At 47.0% G+C, this 18,452-nt stretch overlaps 1 protein-coding gene across 2 annotated transcripts in view; it reads right to left on the bottom strand.

Moving 5' to 3' along the window:
- The window catches only part of LOC139588599 (collagen alpha-1(VII) chain-like), a 123,204-nt gene that overhangs the window by 69,544 nt on the left and 35,208 nt on the right, over positions 1-18,452 (bottom strand). For both annotated transcript variants that reach the window (XM_071424199.1, XM_071424201.1), the window contains 25 exons: positions 18,171-18,308; positions 17,229-17,375; positions 16,387-16,506; positions 14,046-14,192; positions 13,719-13,907; positions 13,030-13,169; positions 11,718-11,841; positions 10,395-10,538; positions 8,711-8,901; positions 8,195-8,263; positions 7,569-7,649; positions 7,447-7,473; positions 7,203-7,247; positions 6,494-6,562; positions 6,321-6,398; positions 4,915-4,941; positions 4,705-4,758; positions 3,997-4,068; positions 3,699-3,758; positions 3,478-3,513; positions 2,928-2,963; positions 2,643-2,678; positions 2,045-2,077; positions 921-983; positions 565-624 (listed from right to left, as the gene is read on the bottom strand). In XM_071424199.1, coding sequence (XP_071280300.1) covers positions 565-624; positions 921-983; positions 2,045-2,077; positions 2,643-2,678; positions 2,928-2,963; positions 3,478-3,513; positions 3,699-3,758; positions 3,997-4,068; positions 4,705-4,758; positions 4,915-4,941; positions 6,321-6,398; positions 6,494-6,562; positions 7,203-7,247; positions 7,447-7,473; positions 7,569-7,649; positions 8,195-8,263; positions 8,711-8,901; positions 10,395-10,538; positions 11,718-11,841; positions 13,030-13,169; positions 13,719-13,907; positions 14,046-14,192; positions 16,387-16,506; positions 17,229-17,375; positions 18,171-18,308 — 2,186 coding nt within the window. The remainder of the gene's footprint in view (positions 1-564; positions 625-920; positions 984-2,044; positions 2,078-2,642; positions 2,679-2,927; positions 2,964-3,477; positions 3,514-3,698; positions 3,759-3,996; positions 4,069-4,704; positions 4,759-4,914; positions 4,942-6,320; positions 6,399-6,493; positions 6,563-7,202; positions 7,248-7,446; positions 7,474-7,568; positions 7,650-8,194; positions 8,264-8,710; positions 8,902-10,394; positions 10,539-11,717; positions 11,842-13,029; positions 13,170-13,718; positions 13,908-14,045; positions 14,193-16,386; positions 16,507-17,228; positions 17,376-18,170; positions 18,309-18,452) is intronic.

The following is an 18,452-nucleotide window of genomic DNA, read 5'->3' as shown; positions in this document are numbered from 1 at the left end:
AATAAATCAGCCTTCTGAAACATGGAGTCAAGATTCCCATCTCTTCTCTCGCCCTGGCACCCCTGTGAACACCACCACATTGGGATTTGCCAGTTTTTGCTGGATTAAAATGAAGGGGACTGTGATGTCCCTGGAGAAGGGAACAGCAAGGATCAACCCAACCCTTCCTGGACATCCCTGGAGTCATCGCGGGAGCCACCAAGACCTTCCTAGACACAAAAGTCAGGAAGATGAAGATCAAGGTGACTTTCAGGAGGGGAAATAATTGGAAATGGGACTTCCTTGGATTCTGTCCACAGAGCCACCGGTTGAGTGTTGACCATCCGTGTTTTCCTCCAGTCATGAGGAATCCTCCACATTTTGGGGGATCCCATTTTTGCACCTGACCCCATCACCCCAGGCCTCCACAGGGTCACCAGCCTGGTTCCTTGTCACCTCCCCAGTGTTCGTCTCCTCAGGGCCAACAAATCCATGGAGGTGGCAGAGAGATTTTGTCCCCAAACCTCCTGGTTTGTGCCCTGGGCCCTTCTTCTCATTCCACACCCACCCCACTGTCCCACTCACCCTGTCACCGACGTCTCCCTTCAGCCCAGGCTGGCCAGGAATTCCAAATCCTGGACTTCCCTGAAAAAACAAAGGGATTCAGGGTCCTGCCAAGGCAGCTCTTCCAAGCTCAGGAGAAACCTCCCCAGCTCAGAAAAAGGCAGAGCAGATCCAAGATATTTCCACCCCCATGGATAATCAAGGAGCTGAGCATTTACTCCCTCCCTGATTTCCTTTCCAGGAGCTTTGGATTTCTCTACACATGGAAATCTTCGCCTGGATTCCTGGATGGATGGAATTCCATCTCCCTCAGAGTTTCGTTGGTGGCCACAAACAAAATAAATCCTTTTATCCCTGAAGGAAGTGCGAGTCATCACCTTCTCCCCTTTTTCTCCTGGCATTCCTTTGTCTCCTCGTGGTCCAGCTGGTCCGGGATCTCCCTGGGAATAAAAGGCACATCTGAAACCAGGAATATCCTGCAGGAAGCCAAGCCCTGCTCCCATGACTCCTTAGGGCTGCATTCTGCACTTTTAATGCACCCTGGAAAAAATTCCTTTGCCAAATCCATCCATCCATCCATCCTAGATTTATAAGGAATTTTTTCCATTTTTTCCAACCTGCCTTCTGCCATCCAAAATTCATCACAGTTGTTGCCACGCTACATAGCGCCATAAATGCATTTTTACTGGTTTAAAGTGAATAAAATGAACGCCTGTCATTTCTCTGCAGGTTGTCAGTGAAATATCACGAATAATAATAAAAAAATCAGATATTCCAGGCCACATTCCATCACAAGGCTACAGCAAAATTCCTAGGACACCACTTAAGCTCAGCCTAAAAGAAAAGAGGGATTTGTGCCAGCTGAGGTTAGGCGGTCTGGGCAATTAAGACAAATAAAAGGAGGTAATGACAACGTCAAATCCCAGCAAAAAAGTCAAAATTCATGGTGCCTGTGGAAGGAGGGAGGTCTGAAGCACTGTAGGGAATTTCCATGGAAAAGCCACAGGGAACCAGTCCTGCACTAAATCCTTCTCACAGAGAGAAGGTTCTTGGCAGGATGGCAGTGAGAGAGCAAGACTGAAAAAAAGAAAAAAAGTTTAAAAATTCCATTTAAAATATTCCAGGTCATGTTCCACCTCAAAGTCACTGAGAAAGTGATTGGAATTCTCTAAAGCAGCTGGAAAATATGGATAATTCAGCCAGGGAACAGCTGGAAGTATCTTCTGGGATTGGGCTGGATCTGCACTTGAGTGATGTCTCCCTTCTGAAATCCCAAATTTTCCCCCTGGACTAAGGCTAGAATGGGAATACCAGGTACCAAATGTGAATAAAAGCAAGAGAAATATCCCCAGGACAAGGCTTTTCCAAGCTCTCCTCTCCTGTCCATCACAAGGGAGATGGAATTCAGGAATCATGGAACAACCTCTGCTTTTCCAGGAATAGATCTTGTCTTTCCAAGCAGTGCTAATTAATTAATTAATTAATTAAATGTCAGTCTTACCCTGACACCCTTCATGCCTGGAGGTCCCAAAATCTGAGGAGAAGAAGAAATCACAGAAATCTTCTGTTTAAAAAATTTAATTTAATTTAATTTTAAAATCTCCTTGTCATGATACCTTTTCCAAAGCAAGGAATTTTATGGGATAAAAAGAATAACACTATACATAAATTATTATATATATAAAAATTATTATGTGATAAGAAATTTTATGGGACACAGAGGTGGCCACCCCAGAGGTTTTATCCTTAAAGCTGGAATTTGGGGGGACATGGAGGGCTTTGGGTGTCCAGCAGGGCTCATCCCTGTGGATGAGGATCTTGGGCAGGGACAGGCCTGGAGCACACGGATTCAGTGCCGGGAATTCTCATCCTTATGTTTCCTGGAGAGCAGTGGAGCTCCTTTGAGGGGACAATGGGGATATTGGGAATACGGGAAGTGGAGCAAAGGGAGAAGAGGACAAATTTGGCAGGAGGGTCAGGGAAAAGGTCTGGGTGTTCTTCCCACGGTTCGGTGGGACACAGCTCTTGGAATCCTGGAATTTTGGGATTGAAGCTGCACAGCTGAAGGACAACAAGGGCTCTCAACCACTCCAAGTTACCTCCAAGGCTGGAGCACCTGGAAATCCTGGATTTCCCTGCAAGGCAAGAGGAAGGAATGGTGGCCAATGGAATGAGAAATGTGAGGCAGGGAAAACTTTTTCCTCATCCCTTTCCCACCATTTATTCCTTGAAAGTGCCCAAAAGTCATCTCAGAAGCACAAGGGCCAAGGAGAGGGGAGAGAGGAGATCAAGGATATCCTTGCTGGATCCCACAGGGAACAAGCTGGGAAAAACAGGATAATTGCGCCTGAGCTGCTCAAATGTTCTCTTACTGTTCCACTCACCTGGTCTCCCTTCTGCCCTGGAGGTCCTGGAATTCCCTGGAAGAAATCAGAAGGGAATTTTTCCACCAGAATGAAATCAGATCCAACATTTTTGGCTCCTGCTGCCATCCAGAGGGAGGGAGGGAAAGATGGAGCTCTTCAACCCAATTTTCCATTAATTACGGGACAGCTCTTCCAGCCTGGGACTCTGGAGTCTCCCTGGCCACAAAAGTGCCATTTATTATTGAAAATATCCCACCTTGCTGCCATTCCACGCCTCTCCTTGGCAGCAAGGAATTCCAGAGTGCAGGGAGTGGAAAATTATTCCCTTTCTTTGCTTTTGAGCCTGGAAGGCTCCAGGTCAGGCTGGTGTGGTTAAAGATGTCCCTGCTCAGTCCAGAGGGTTTGGACCAGGTGGCCTTGGAAGGTCACTTCCAACCCAAACCATTCCATGATCCCAATGGTTCCCACAGGAATTATTATGATGATTAATTATGATGCTGGTTAGGGGCAGAAAATTTCCTTGGAACCTGAATTCCAGGGAACTCGGGCTCGGGATTTCAGCACCCACCTTTGGTCCTGGTGCTCCTGGAGGTCCCATCATTCCCTGAAAACAGCAGAGGAAACAGTGAAAACGCAGATTTTAAACCCCAAAATCATCAATTTTCTCACCCTTTCCAATGAGGAACCATGGGATTCCAAGGAAAACCTTAAAACTGGAGGAGACTTTGGAGACACTGAACGCTCTGAGAGGATTTTAGTGCAAACCTCACTGCAAGGTTCCCAACCCACCTGCTCTCCTTCTTCCCCCTTCGTGCCAGCAGCGCCAGGAATGCCAACTCCTGCCACTCCCTGCAAGGAAAGCACAGAATCCTCAGGAATGCTGATCCCAGAGCACCCCTCCTTCCCAGATTTCTGCTCCAGAGTCTTTCTTAGCAAAACAGGAGGGGAGAAATTTCCTCTAGAAACGTTTGGCTCTGAGCAGAGAAATTTCCGGGTATGTTGGGACATCCCAAAATGCCTCCCCACAGGTCTGCCCTGCTCTTCCTGTCACTTCCCCCCTGGCTGAGGGATTCAGGAAATATCCAACCTTTTCTCCCTGAGGTCCAGGCAGTCCAGGAGCCCCATGGAGCCCCACAGGGCCTGGCAAACCAGGCTTTCCCTGGAAAGGAAGGAACATCATCAAATCTCTTTTTTTCCCTCCAAACTGGTGAGGTTTATTTTTAATTCTGTGGAGAAATATTTATCCTGATCTGTCCCTCTGAGCAGTTCCTTTAAAAGTGAGGAATTACAGAGCTGCCTGTGCATTCCCAAATTTCCTTTTCCCTCACAAATGAGTTGTGAATCCCTGGCTTTACTCAGGGAGGGGAAACAATGGGAGACAGAGGCTGGGAGCCCACGTTGGTCTGGAATTCTGAATCCAGACCCATGGAAAGGGGCTGGGATATCGGATATGGCTCTCCAATATATCAAAAACAACCAAAAACAGATCCAGGAAGGATGGAAGAACAGCACATGAGTGCTATCCCTCAGATGGAGCCATTTGCAACACAGGGAATTCCCAAACCAATCCTGGCGTCTTGTATTCCCAGTAATCCTCCCCATGGATTTCTTCTCGTATCTCCCCTTGAACTCAAACTTCCCACACCCCAAACCTCCTTGTGGGATGATTTCTGGAAAAAGCCACCTTCTCCCTGGTTTTGGATCTGCTGCCAGTTGGGGCCATTTGTTCTTGATCCACATTTTCCCCTCCTCTGGACCTGCCCCAGTGTTTCCCTGATTTCCTGGGACCACTCACCGGCTCTCCTGTGTCTCCTCTGTCACCTTTGAGGCCACTCCTGCCACGGGGACCCTGCATCAAGCACAGCAAATTCCCACTCCGTGACCCCTTCATGGATCTCCACGGAATTTTGGGAAGTTTGGAAGCCAGGATTTCCTGGGCAGCTTGGAAATAATGATGGAAAAAAGGCTTTTCGTCCCAAAGTGAAAGCTGACCTCAGGTACTCACCCTGATTCCTGAGTCCCCTGGTTCACCCTGAAACACAAAGGACAAGGAGAATTCCCGTGGGATGGGCATTTAGGAGCTCCTCACCAAACTTCATCCCAGAAAAAAAAAATCCTGCAGTCTGACAATCCAAGAGAGCAAAATTCCCACTCCCAGCAGAAGGCAGAGCTTTAGGAGAGGTCTCCAGACACCTCCACCTCAATATTGGGTGTTGGGTCTCCTTTCCCTGTGCTGGTAACTCAGGGTTTGGCTTTTCTATTTTTCACATTCTGTGCTGCTTTAGTGTGTAGGTCTGAGCTTCATATTATGGGATGGTGAGCTGTAAGAGCCTGAATGAGATATGCACGACTCAAGGCAGCTCTTCAAAATGCAGTTTATTGTATCCAAAATGCAGTTTATTGTATCCAAGGTGTCACAGCAGCCCAGGGCTGTGGGTGACAGAGCTGTGCCCACAGCTGTCAGCTCCAGCTGCAGGCAGCCCTGCAGACCCTTTGGTTTTGGTTACAGTGCATTATAGACTTTTCTTTGCTGAGCATCTTCATGCAGTAGAACCCATCTATACCTGAACTGTTATCTATGGCCTGTCATAACTACTGTAATTACCATATTCATGTCACTGTTCTCCAATCACTCAAAGTTAGTACATTACAGTTTAAGCTAGAAGTTGTTTTTCAGTTTTCTTGCAATGGAAAATTCTGAGACCTTTTTTTCTACTTGCACCATTTGCTGCCTTGTTTGCCTGTGCTCTCTTTGTGCTTGGTAAAAACATCTTCTTGTTTGGGGTGGGTTTGTCCTTTGCTCTAAGCCATAAAACCCCTTCTAACTAACACAGCCTTTGCCTCCTTGGTTATCCAGTAAGACTGGCTCAGCAATTCTTTTCTTCTATATCAAAACTTGCCTTCATCTCTATTCCTTCATCAGACTCTACATTTAAAAATCTTTCTGCCAAGCACACATCTCTGTGAGACCTTCTTGTCAAACTTTCATCCTTCCCAACACAGAACTCTCTGCACAGAGCAGGGAGACAAAACAATTCCTGCTCCAGCTGGGCACCAAGGACAAATGACCCAAATCTCAGCCCAGGAGCACAAACCCCGTGGGCTGGAGAGAGAAAAACAAGCAGGGTGGGACTGCAGGGGCCAAGGCTGGAATGGGACAATGAACTGCAAGATGCAAATGGAGCAGAACTGATCCCAGGGAGAGACCCCGGGAGCGCTGGTGCATTTTGGGGCCATTTTGGTTCATCTTGGGTGCAGCCCTGGCTGGGCTCTGGTGCTGCCCAAGGTGCATCCATGGAGGAGATGCCTTGAATGAATCCCTGCTTTATTCTGGGACTCTGCCCAGCCTCTGCTCTAGGTCAGATTCTCAACCCATCAGTGGCACATCCCAGAACTGTGCTGCAGACTCACCTTGATGGAGATTCCTGGTGGCCCTGGAGAACCTGGTGGTCCTGGAACCCCAGGAACCCCCGGCTGCCCCTTCTGTCCCTGCAACAAGGAAAAACAGGAGAGAGAGGGATTTGGGATCTCTCCCAGCCCTTGGGAAGCTGAAGGCTCCCCCACACCTGGGGTTTGATACTCACAGGGGGGCCAGGCTGCCCATTCCGGCCAGGAATCACCTCCACGCCTCCCAGGACATAGCCTGGCTCTCCCTGTGGATAAAGGCACCTTGGGAGATCCAGGAGCAGACTGGGTGTAATAGGGGCAATGCCATCAACCCAAAGCACCTGGTACCCAAAACTGCATGGCCATGACCTGAGTTTTGTTTGCTGGCATGGGAAAAAAATGAATCCCAAGGAAAAAATGGAAGTTGGCTTTCAGCAGAATCCGTTCCTGATCTTCATCTGCACAGACAGCTCAGGGGAATGCAAGGAAAGAGGAGGAATGGAGACTGGGAGAACAGCAGGAAGCCCCCAGTAAATATTGAAATATTTCAATGTCCTAAATGGATTAAACCAGGTTTGTTGATAATGGAAACTCAGAAAAGCAGAATGACCCCACCTTCTCCTGCAATTAACTAATTAATTAATTGTGCCCAGAACCTGGGATTATGATTGAGCACTTTTCTCCATAAAGGCATAAAATTCCTGAGGGAAACTCCCCAAGATGAAGTCTGGCAGTGTAGGATTAAGTAGACACAGCTTGAAAATTCACATTCGCCAAAGATCTCGGTGAAAATGCTTGGAAAAGAGAGGTCACAACAAAGAAATTAATTTTCATTTCACACGTTTCATTTCATGTCACACACAAAGAAATGAAATTTTCCCAGTGAAATCCAGGAATGGAACTCACCCTGTCTCCTTTCGGCCCCGTGGGCCCTGGATAGCCCGGAGGTCCCTGGAATTAAAAATAAATTCTGCAGCGTTAAAGAGAAAAACAGCCCCAAGACCATGGGTCCTGATCCCTGGCAGTTTCCAAGGGCAGGCTGGACAGGACTTGGAGCACCCTGGGGTAGTGGGAGGTGTCCCTGCCCATGGAATGGGATGAGTTTTAAGGTCCCTTCCCACCCAAACCAGCCCAGGATTCCAATACTCACAACGTCACCTTGGCTGCCAGGGAGCCCCTGCAAAACAGGACAGGGGGATGCCGGTCACTTTTCTCTGGAATGGCCCTTTGGAAAAGCTTGTTATGGAAAAGTTTGGTAGAACCAATCCATACCATGATTCCAGGGGGGCCTGGAGGGCCTGGCCGGCCCGGCCTGCCCGGCAGCCCAGGAATGCCGTCCTTCCCAGGGAAACCCTAAAAACATGGAAAAGACCAGCGTGGGGGGCATGACCTGCAAACCCAAACAGCTTCAGGCAGCACCCTGACACTTGAGAGCATTCCCAAATCCCAGAGCAGGTCCCCTTTCCTGGATTTTCAAAGCCAGCAGAGAGCAGGAGGAGCAAAACACCAACTGGAAAGATCTGAGGGTGATTCTTTGCTCAAACTCTTCCTTGGTCATAATTTGGTTGTATTTACTGCCAGAGGGCAGGGATGGCTGGGATATTGGGAGGGAAATGCTGGCTGGGAGGGTGGGTAGGCCCTGGAATGGAATTCCTAGAGGAGCTATGGCTGTCCCACCCCTGGAAGCGTCCAATACCAGGCTGGACAGAGCAACCTGGGATAGGGGAAGGTGTGGAGGTTGGAACTGGATGATCTTTCAAGTCCCTTCCAAGCCAAACCATTCCATGATTCCATTATGTTAATTATCCAAGTGGACCATGCTGTGGGGCCATTCCCTTAAGAGCCGTACTCAATGATCCATGTGGGTCCCTTCCAACTGAGAATATCCCGTGACTCACCCGCTCCCCTTTCTCTCCCTTCGCAGTGTGGGGGTCATAACCCCTGTGAGCAGCTGAGCCCCTGGAGATCTTCAATGGAAAAGAGAAAAAAACAAATTATCAGGGAATTAATATCCAGCAAAAGATGGCAAATAAACCAGAGCGACCAGGAAACACAGACTAAAATATTCCTTGGCTTAGGCAAAAAAAAACCAAAAAGGGAAAAGCAAAGTTGTGACCATCCTGGAGAATTCTCAGGCATTTAAAGTCTATTCCTATGAATTTAAAATGTGAATTTTTAATATTTCTAAGTGTTCTGCAGTGGCTTTATCCACCAAAACATCCCCAGCTCTATCCTGCCTTCCCCAGTTCCACTCCCTGGATTTCAAAGGTTTCTTTAGGGCAGGACAGTGAGGTCAGGATGGGACACAGTGTCCTAAACATGCTCTGATTCTGCTTTGAAACTTCCCACAGGGAAGATTTTCCTTGTGCCTGACCCACCCCAAGCTGGATTTACTCCCAGGAGTAGGAACTCACCTTTCCCAGTGGGATTTGGGTTCCTGGAGGCTGAGGATCAGAACAAATGGCTTCTATCAGCTCTTGGAGGATTTGGGGGAAGTCGTCGAAGGTGCTGACGTAGAAAACGTTCTGGGGGTTCTGCTGCAGCAAGATCCTGTGGAGCTCCACGGGGTCAGCTCCCGAGACCCCCACAGCAATGACACGGAGCCCTGGAATGACATGGATCCCACCACTCCCAATCCTTGGGATCAGAGTTTCCAAACCTCTTCCTGCTAAAAACCTCTGGTGGGATCAGGTAGAGCCCACGGAGAAGTCACCTGGAGCTGGGTGTGAGTTACAGCAAACCAAGGTGGGGAGAGAAAAGAGAAAGGATGAAGGAGGGAAGGAACCAAGAGTGCCCTCAAAGTGACTCCTCACACAGGGCACCTCCCTCAACCCCCTGGAAATCCATGGAGAACCAAGGGAAACCCAACTGGGCAACCTCAGCCCCCTGAAAGTTCATGGAGAACCAAGGGAAACACAACTGGGCAGCCTCAAACTCCTGGAAATTCACAGAGAACTGAGGAAAACACAACAGGGTGACCTCAACCCCCTGGAAATTCATGGAGAACCAAGGGAAACACTTGGGGCAGCCTCAAACTCCTGGAAATTCACAGAGAACTGAGGAAAACACAATAGGGTGACCTCAACCCCCTGGAAATTCATGGAGAACCAAGGGAAACCCAACTGGACAACCTCAACCCTCTGGAAATTCATGGGGAACCATGGAAACAAAATGGGGCAGCCTCAAACCCCTGGAACTTCATAGAGAACTGAGGGAAACCCAACTGGGCAACCTCAAACCCCTGGGAATTCATGGAGAACCAAGGGAAACACTTGGGGCAGCCTCAAACTCCTGGAAAGTCACAGAGAACTGAGGAAAACACAACAGGGTAACCTCAACCCCCTGGAAATTCATGGAGAACCAAGGGAAAAAAATGGGATAACATCAACCCCCTGGAAATTCATGGAGAACTGAGGGAAACACAACAGGGTAATCTCAACCCCCTGGAAATTCATGGAGAACCATGGAAAAAAAAATGGGGCAACATCAACCTCCTGGAAATTCACAAAGAGCCAAGCGAAACCCAACCGGGCAGCCTCAAACCCCTGGAAATTCATGGAGAACTGAGGGAAACCCAACAGGGTAATCTCAACCCCCTGGAAATTCATGGAGAACCATGGAAATAGAATAGGGCAACCTCAACCCTCTGGAAATTCATGGAGAACTGAGGAAAACACAACTGGGCAACCTCAACCCCCTGGAAATTCATGGAGAACTGAGGGAAACACAACAGGGTAACCTCAAACTCCTGGAAATTCATGGAGAACCATGGAAATAGAGCAGAGCAACATCAGTCTCCTGGAAATTCATGGAGAACTGAGGGAAACCCAACAGGGCAACCCCAAACTCCTGGAAATTCATAGAGAACTGAGGGAAACCCAACGGGGCAATCTCAACCCTCTGGAAATTCATGGGGAACCATGGAAACAAAATGGGGCAATCTCAACCCCCTGGAAATTCATGGAGAACTGAGGGAAACACAACAGGGTAACCTCAACCCCCTGGAAATTCATGGAGAGCCATGGAAATCGAACAGGGCAACATCAGTCTCCTGGAAATCCATGGAGAACTGAGGGAAACCCAACTGGGAGCTCCTACCCATGGCATGGGCTGCTCTGGCAGGGGACACCACGTCATCCTGGGATTGTCCATCGGTCACGAGCACCAGGACGTGAGGAAAACCCGGCCTCATCCCTCTGGAGGGCTGGAATAATTCCTTTAGCACGTAGGATATGGCATGGCCTGAGCAGACAGGGAGAGACAGGGTGGGAGTCTGGATTAATTCCACAGGTTTGGACTCTGGATCTCCTTCCATGGGTGGAGGGTGAAGGGAACTCCTCAAAAGTGGAAAACCCTGGGTATGGGACGTCTTTTGAAGGATAACAGCTGGAAATCAGCTTGGCTGGAATGGTTCTGGTGGAATCAGCAGATAGTTTTGGAAAAGGGGAGCCAAAATATTCAGAAAATTGAAGCACTTTTCTTGCACTTCTGGAATAAAATCCACAGAATTCCCATTTCAAATGTCTTTGGAATGACCAAGAAAGAAATCTTCTACAGATTGAAATGGTCAAGAAGCTCCAAAACACTATGGAAAGGTTCCTGCATGGAGTAAAATGTCCTTATTGACACAAACTCCATAAAAAAAGGATTAGAAGTACGGCTAGTCAGGAATTTCCAGCCTGACCAATTTCATGCCTTCTTTCCCTGAGCAATCCCACAAAAATTCCTGTATTTTGACTTTTCTTGGTTTTTTTTGTGCTCTTGTCCAATACCACTGAGGCAGGATGAGGGATTTGGGTGCCTCAAATGAAAAGAATTCATTGAAAAAAAAAATCACAAAACTACAGAATATTCCAAGTTGGAAAGGATCCACAAGGATCATTGAGTCCAATTCCTGAATGGTCCATAGGGGCATCAAATCTTGGAGTTACTGGCACCAGCTTCCAACCAAGTGGGCTAAACGATTAAATGAAAATTAACCATCTTTAATTGACCATTTCTAGTTGTGTTCCTCCAGGGAACCAGGTATTCCCAGTGTCCAGGTGGGACTGAACAGAGGGAAAGTGCCTTCTCTTTGAGTTTTTTAAACGAGACAAAATGTCTGGGTTTCAGGGATGCAGGAATGCTTCAAATCAGCTATCCTCATGTTTACGGTGTAAAAACCTCCCTCAGGAGCAGGCAAAATCATAAAATAATGAGGAAAACCCAGGGGAAAAACCAGCACATCGATAAAGCACCAAGCGGTTGGGAAAACCACTCCCAAAAATCAAATTTAATCCATTCCTAAATTTAGAACAACTTTGAGCACAACACTCCCACCAAGGAAACGGCTCCAAACCACTCAGGGAAATATTTTCCTTGGCTTCCAGGTTCTGTCCTGGGCCAGAAGGACCACGCCAGGTGTCCAGTCCCCTGCCAGACCTGTTTTGGTGTTGCCCCCGGTGTAGCTCAGCCCCCTGATGGCTCCGAGGGCTCCGTTGCGGTCGCGGTGTTGGTTGAAGTGGAAAGCTGCCCTGGGCTCCTCGCTGTATTGAGCGACAGCAACCTGCCAAAAACAGGGATTAAAACCCCCAAATCCCCAGGAATCGGGACAGACTGCCTCCAGTCAGAGCATGGTGCACCGGGAATGGGAAGAGGTTGAATTCTCTGGGAAAAGGGACTCAGATCCTCACCTAAATCAATTTTTTTTTATGTTCCCAGAGTTATTTGTTGACCCAGGGTGATTTCATCATTCACCTAAAACCTCCAAGCAGAGTCCAAGAAATTCCCATTTCCTGCTCAATTTAAACTGAGCCCCGTAACTCTCCCTTCATAACTTAAGTTAAATAAATGACCCCAAATAAATGAGGAACTGAGTCTTCCCATTGGCTTTGCTGTCATTAAATCCTTCAGGCTTCATTTGTCCTGGAGGTGATTCCCATCATGACCTGAGGCTTTGGTTCTCTGTTGGAGGAAGGAGCTGCTGGGACATCCTGCATTTCCCACTTGGATCCACACCTGGATTTCCAACCATTCCCACTCTGGATTCCCATCTGTCGTCACTCTGGATACCCAACAATTCCCCCTCTGGATTTCCCACCATTCCCCACCCTGGGTCCCCACCATCCCCACCCTGGATTTCCAACAATTCCCCCTCTGGATTCCCAACCTTTCTTCCTCTGGATTTCTAACCATCCCCACTCTGGTTTCCCAACCATCCCCACTCTGGTTTCCTAACAATTCCCCACTCTGGAGTCCCAACCATCTCTGCTCTGGATTTCCAACAATTCCCCACTGGATTCCCAACCATTCCCACTCTGGATTCCCAACAATACCACCTTCTGGATTCCCAAATATCCCCACTGGATTCTCAACCACATCCCCACTCTTGTTTTCCAACCATTCCTCACCCTAGATTCACAACCATTTCCCACCATTCCCCACTCTGGGTTTCCCAACCATTCCCCACTCTGGGTTGGTCCAGAAATGGGATCCAAGAGGGGAATATGCACCTAAGAGACCTCTGGGCTAACCTAGACAGCATTTCAGGTGTGGAATTTGCTTTATTCCTGATGATTCAGTCTTGGAAAAATAACCCAGATATGGAAATCTCTCCAAATGGGAAAGCTGACATTGAGGAGACTTTGATTCCTGTTGTTTTTCTTCCACACAGGTCTTTCCCTGGTCTTTCTGCTCCACAACTCCTGGGGGGTGAGCAGACTCTCTCCAGGAAAAAAACTTAAGAAAATCTTGCCTGCGTCCCTCCAGGTCCAATTTTGGGGAAAAAGGAGACGATCCGGAAGAGGAAATCCTTCACTTTGTTGAAGTTGCTCTGGCCGATACTCGAGGATTCATCCACCAGGAACCCAACGTCTGCCTTGAGCTTCCCACAAACTGCAGAGGGAAGAGAGGAATTCCGTAAGCTGAGGGGTCCTAAAGCACCCTAAATCCTGGGGTTTTGCACGTTCAGAGCACCAAAACAAACCCCAAACCTCTTGTGATGCCAATTTTTGGGAGAGCAGCAGCACCTTCACCCCACAGGGTAGTGCTGAGGCCTTCACTGCCTTTATGGGGTTTGGGCCTTCCCTGGCATTGTCCACTCTCGTTATTCTGGGAATTAAGACCTAAGTTAAGCTTTAGCTCAAAAAATTAAGTTTTAGCTCCTGCAATCAGAGAAGATCATGGTCGCGGAGCTTGGGATCAGACAAGATCCTGGTCTCTGAGAGCTTTGGGTCAGAGAAGATCCTGGTCTCTGAGAGCTTGGGATCAGAGAAGATCCTGGTCTCTGAGCTTAGGACACCAGAGAAGATCCTGGTCTCTGAGAGCTTTGGATCAGAGAAGATCCTGGTCTCTGAGAGCTTTGGATCAGAGAAGATCCTGGTCTCTGAGCTTTGACTGTTTCTACATCATCATCATCATCATCATCATCCTCCCCACACTCACTTGGCCCAGGCAGGGTTGTCAGCGGTGCCGACACCGTGCTGGTCCAAACTGGGGGCTCTGGGAGCTTTGTACTGTTGGGCACTGGGAGAGGAGAGGTCCCCATGCTGCTGGGAGATCCTGATGGAGATTTCCTCACATCCAACGGTGCAGGAGCCGCTGGAGCAGTTGGTGGCTCCCTGGGAGCTCCTCCTGTAGGACCCGAACAGAAAAGGTGAATTTTAAACCTCTTTTAGCCTTTCCAGCAAAGGAAAAAAAAAGGGTATAAACCCCAAAATTCAGCCTCAAGAGCAGTTTTCCCTGGAAAATCCAGGTCCCCAACCTTCAGACCTGTTTGTGCAAGGAGCGTTGTCTCTGGTCCCTCCAAGTCTCCAAACATTGGTTTTATGGAAAACAGATAAATTTCCTTGGAGCTCAGCCCTGTAACTCGATGGGATCGGGAAGCTGCTGGCAACAATTCCTGGGAAAGAGCAGGAGCTGTGGAAAACAGGAGGAACCTGACTGGGAGCCAGGAAAACAGAGGAATTCCCATTTTGGTGGTGTCACTGTTAGCAAACAGGAATTTGGGGATGATTCCCAGGATTTGGAGAAGAGGCAAAAGCAAATAATTCACAAAGTGCAGTGGTCGGGTCCTAAACCAGATGAAATCAGGTTGATTTTGTGCATTGAAAATTTGCAATTTATGCAAAAATTGAGGGAATTTGGTGCTCAAGGCCGAGAGAGCAATTTCTATCCAGTGGTTCTTATGGATAGAAATAAGATTATTTTCTGGGAATGAATGGAAAGTTTGACGAAAAATAAAATCAAACTTGACTGAGAAATTTGGCTGCACACAATTCATAGTTTTGATTTAAAATAATGATAGGGAAAAAAGTCTCATAATAATGATTGCTATTTCATAAGTGCTTTACTTTAGAAATAATAAATTTTGAATTTGACATTGTTCAAAGCGGAATTTGTAGCTTTTTTATCCTGAAATAACATTTTCCTTAGAAAAAAAAATCACCCAAAAAGCTCAGTTTGTATGTCAAGAATTAAAATCAGTGCAAATAATCTGTTCCACTGTCATCAGCTCATGGAATTAAGGTTGGAAAAGATCTCCAAGGATCAAATCCAGTTTGCTGTTCTCAATTCCCCACAAAAATTTTTGGAATGAAGGTTTTCCTCCTTTAAATAAAATTGTAAAATCCCTCTTGAAATTTGACTTAAACTCTTGTTCTTCCCTCCCTGAATCAAAATAGTCATAATTGGTTTATTTAGTCTGATCCACAGGTGTAATGATCCCAAGTGGAATAGAAAGGGATCCAATTTTTTATGGGACAGGCTGGGTGGAATCAGCCGGGAAAAGGGCATTAAATGAGCTTAAAAAGGAGCAAGAAAAATGTGTAATAAAATAATATTTATTTAGGGAAAAAAAAAATCAAGTTGTATGAAGGAAAATTAATCAAGACAAAAAAATAAAGGGCCAAATTTTAAATCAAACAAAATTTAAATCCCAGTGTTGGCAGTTGGGATAATTAACTGGGAAAAATTGGAATTCCTCACTCAGGAGCATAGATTTTATCCTATGGAGGAGTGGGGTCAGGATTCATCTGCTGGTGATGGGAAATCAATGGTTATGAACCCCTTGCAGCTGGATCGATGGAGGGAGGGCACAGGGGGACTGTCAGACATGGGATTATCCACTCCTGATTCCCTGGCAACTCTGAATTAAGGGATTTCTGCATCCTTACAGATCAATAGCACAGGAACAGCGCAGCACAGGAAGGGGAACAGTTGCTTTGGATCACTAAAATCACTCCAGAGATCCCCAAAGGTTCCATTACCAAATCACTTTTCCATAATATTTATCCCCCCCAAAAAAAAATGCTGATGTCATGGGATGGTTCATCCTGAGCGACACAACCTGCAAGTTATGGAGCTGCCAATCCTGAAATATCCTTGGAATTAAAAAAAAAAAAAAATATATATATATAAAAAAATTAATGCTCCTGGTAGATCCAAAAGCACTGCAGGGATTACAGGGAATTCCACTGGATTTGGTTTCTTTATTGACTTTGGACATGAACTCATCTTAGAAAAAAGTTTGTGGTTGAAGCCACAGGGACAACTTCAAATTCAGAGAGGATTTTAGTCCATTCCAGGAAAAAAAATCATGGAGTCGGTGCTTTAAAAGGGCAAATCCTGAAAAGCCAAATCAGTTGGGAAAAGGAATGGTGAGGAATGATTAAGGAATTGTTAAAAGCCCTTCACAGCAGAGCAGAGATTTGAAACAGATAAAAATGAGGTTTTATGGATGACAAAAATCCACCTTTTTTTTGGTGGATTTGATGGACATGAGGTTTTATGGATTACAAAAATCCACCTTTTTTTTGGTGGATTTGATGGACAGGAAGGGACACAGATAATGCCAAAATTCCTTTTTCCTGAGGAAGGAAATGCCAAAATTCCTTTTTCCTTTTTCTCCCTTTTTTCCTCCCCCCGAGGATTTTGGAGTGGCCAAATGGGACATTTTGTGAGCCTCCTCCAGCTCCCATTTTCCCTCTTTTTCCAGCCAAATGGAGAAGCCAAGATGAAGGAAGCCATGGAAACCTCCAGGGTTGTCCTGCTGAGCAGGATCCAGAGGAGCTCGGGAGATGGATCAGGGTTTCCTTCCTGCCCCAAACGTTACCTGAGGACAATCCCCACATCAGCAAATACAGGGATGCTCCAGGGACGGAATTCCAGGACAACGAAACGCTGGAATCCGTGGCCTCCTGCACGGTGAATTCCATCACTTTGGGCAAATCCACTGTTGGAAAAGCAAGGGACAAAGCTTAGGGGCTGGAGACGGCTTTGGGGGCATTTCTGCCTCCCAGATTCCGTGATTCTGGTGGGAGGAAGGAGATCCTTCAGCACTTCAGGGGTTTTCCAAGCAGCTGAATCAGACCAGGTCCTCATTTGGTGGGAATTGGGGGAAATTTTGCCAGATCTTCAGTCTGGACTTTAAACTGACTGAAACTTGAGGTTTTGGGATGGGTAATGAAGTTTTTCTGGTGATTTATTTTTCCCAGATGCTCCCTGAAATCCCAGTGTTGGCTCCACACCCCTGATTTTCTCCTCGGTTTGATCTCAAACCTGCCTGTTTTGGCACAACTCATGAGGGATGTTGGCCTTTACCTGCTGGAAAAGGTCAAGATATTGCATAAAGAGGGAATTCCAAGATAATGTGCCACAAAAATGGAAATTATTGGCAGGGGAAGACAGGGAAATACCAATATTCCTTGATAATAAGAAAGGATCAATGTCTGGTTTTTTTTGTGGGATCTGAGAAGAAACGAGGTCGGGTTGGATGGGGTTTGGAGCAACCTACAGAAGGTGTTGGAAGTGGAGGATCTTCAAGGCCTCTTCCAACCCAAAACATTCTGGAATTCCAGGAATGAGGTGTGCGTCAACCAAAACTGGTTGATATTTCTTTTTCTTTCGCTCCCCTATGGAGATGCTCTTATCCCAGCCCATGAGTCCCATACTCACAGGTTTTGGCCGTGAGCACCATGGGGTGTCCCTCCTGCCCCTTTCCCACTGCAGACACGGAGATGGTGTAGGTGGTGTTGTCCTTCAGTCTGGGAATCGTGAAGGAAACGGCCTCTGCTGGGACCAGCTGGGAGGATTCCGAGTCACCTGAGAGGAGACGTGCCAAAAAACCCGTGGTGTCCACGGAAAGGGAAGTGTGAGAGCCATGGTTACAGCAGCTTCACACACACCTGACAGGGTCTGGCCAGGGAGGAGAGTTAGGGACTCATTCTGCCCACGGGGAAACTGAGGCACGGACATATTTTATGAAAAATCCTTTGGGGGGGATCTTTTCTCCTGAGAAGCTGAGAGGCCTCAGGAACAAAATGTAACCAGTGGTTATCTGCTGCTATGGAATGCAACAGGTGCATCTGTGGTTGTTTTTAATTAACGGCCAATCACAGTCCAGCTGTCTCGGACTCTCTGGTCAGTCACAAGATTTTGTTATCATTCCGTTCCTTTCTATTCATTTCAAGCCTTCTGATGAAATCATTTCTTCTATTCTTTTAGTGTAGTTTTAATATATCATTTTCTTTTAATATAATATATAAAATAAAATAATAAATCAGCCTTCTGAAACACAGAGTCAGATTCTTGTTTCTTCCCTCATCCTGGGACCCCTGTGAACACCATCACAGAAACTGAGGCACAGGCAGAGGAGAGGTACGGTCACAAATGTGGAAAGGAACTAATTCTTGGAATTCCCAAGTCCTAACTATATTTATATCCTTGGTTAGAGCCTAAAGCTTAGCTCAGGGCTGGTTTAGAGGAGTTCAGCCTGTCCCTGTAGCCATTGAAGCCCCCAACCTACCCCAACCACCCATGGAAAAAGGAATTTCCTGAGCCAAACTCCCCATTTTTGTGGGTTCCTTGTGCTCCCTGTCCGAGGATTGGGATTCTTACCATTGGATGGCTCCCAGGATATCTTGTAGTGACTTATCCCAGGAAGCCTTTTCCAAGCCAGCTTCAAAGTGCTGACACCAGTGTCGGTAACCCGCAGGTCCTGGATGGTCGGGATGGGGTTGGAATCTCCAGAAGGAGCTGGAAAAACGAACCAGGATAAGATTTCAGCTCAGTCTCGGAGCAGCACCATGCCTTCAAGCTGTGGTGGAGGAGAAAAATTTGGGCATTCATTCAATGTCTACTTTCCGAACATTATCCAGGATGTCAGGCTGAAATTCCTAA

The sequence above is a fragment of the Agelaius tricolor genome, unplaced genomic scaffold, assembly GCF_023055355.1.
Source record: "Agelaius tricolor isolate 1412-34295 unplaced genomic scaffold, bAgeTri1.0.p SCAF_3, whole genome shotgun sequence".
Lineage (NCBI taxonomy): Eukaryota > Metazoa > Chordata > Aves > Passeriformes > Icteridae > Agelaius > Agelaius tricolor.
Note: the sequence above shows the minus strand (reverse complement) of the source record. Positions and strands in the feature narration are given on the sequence as shown.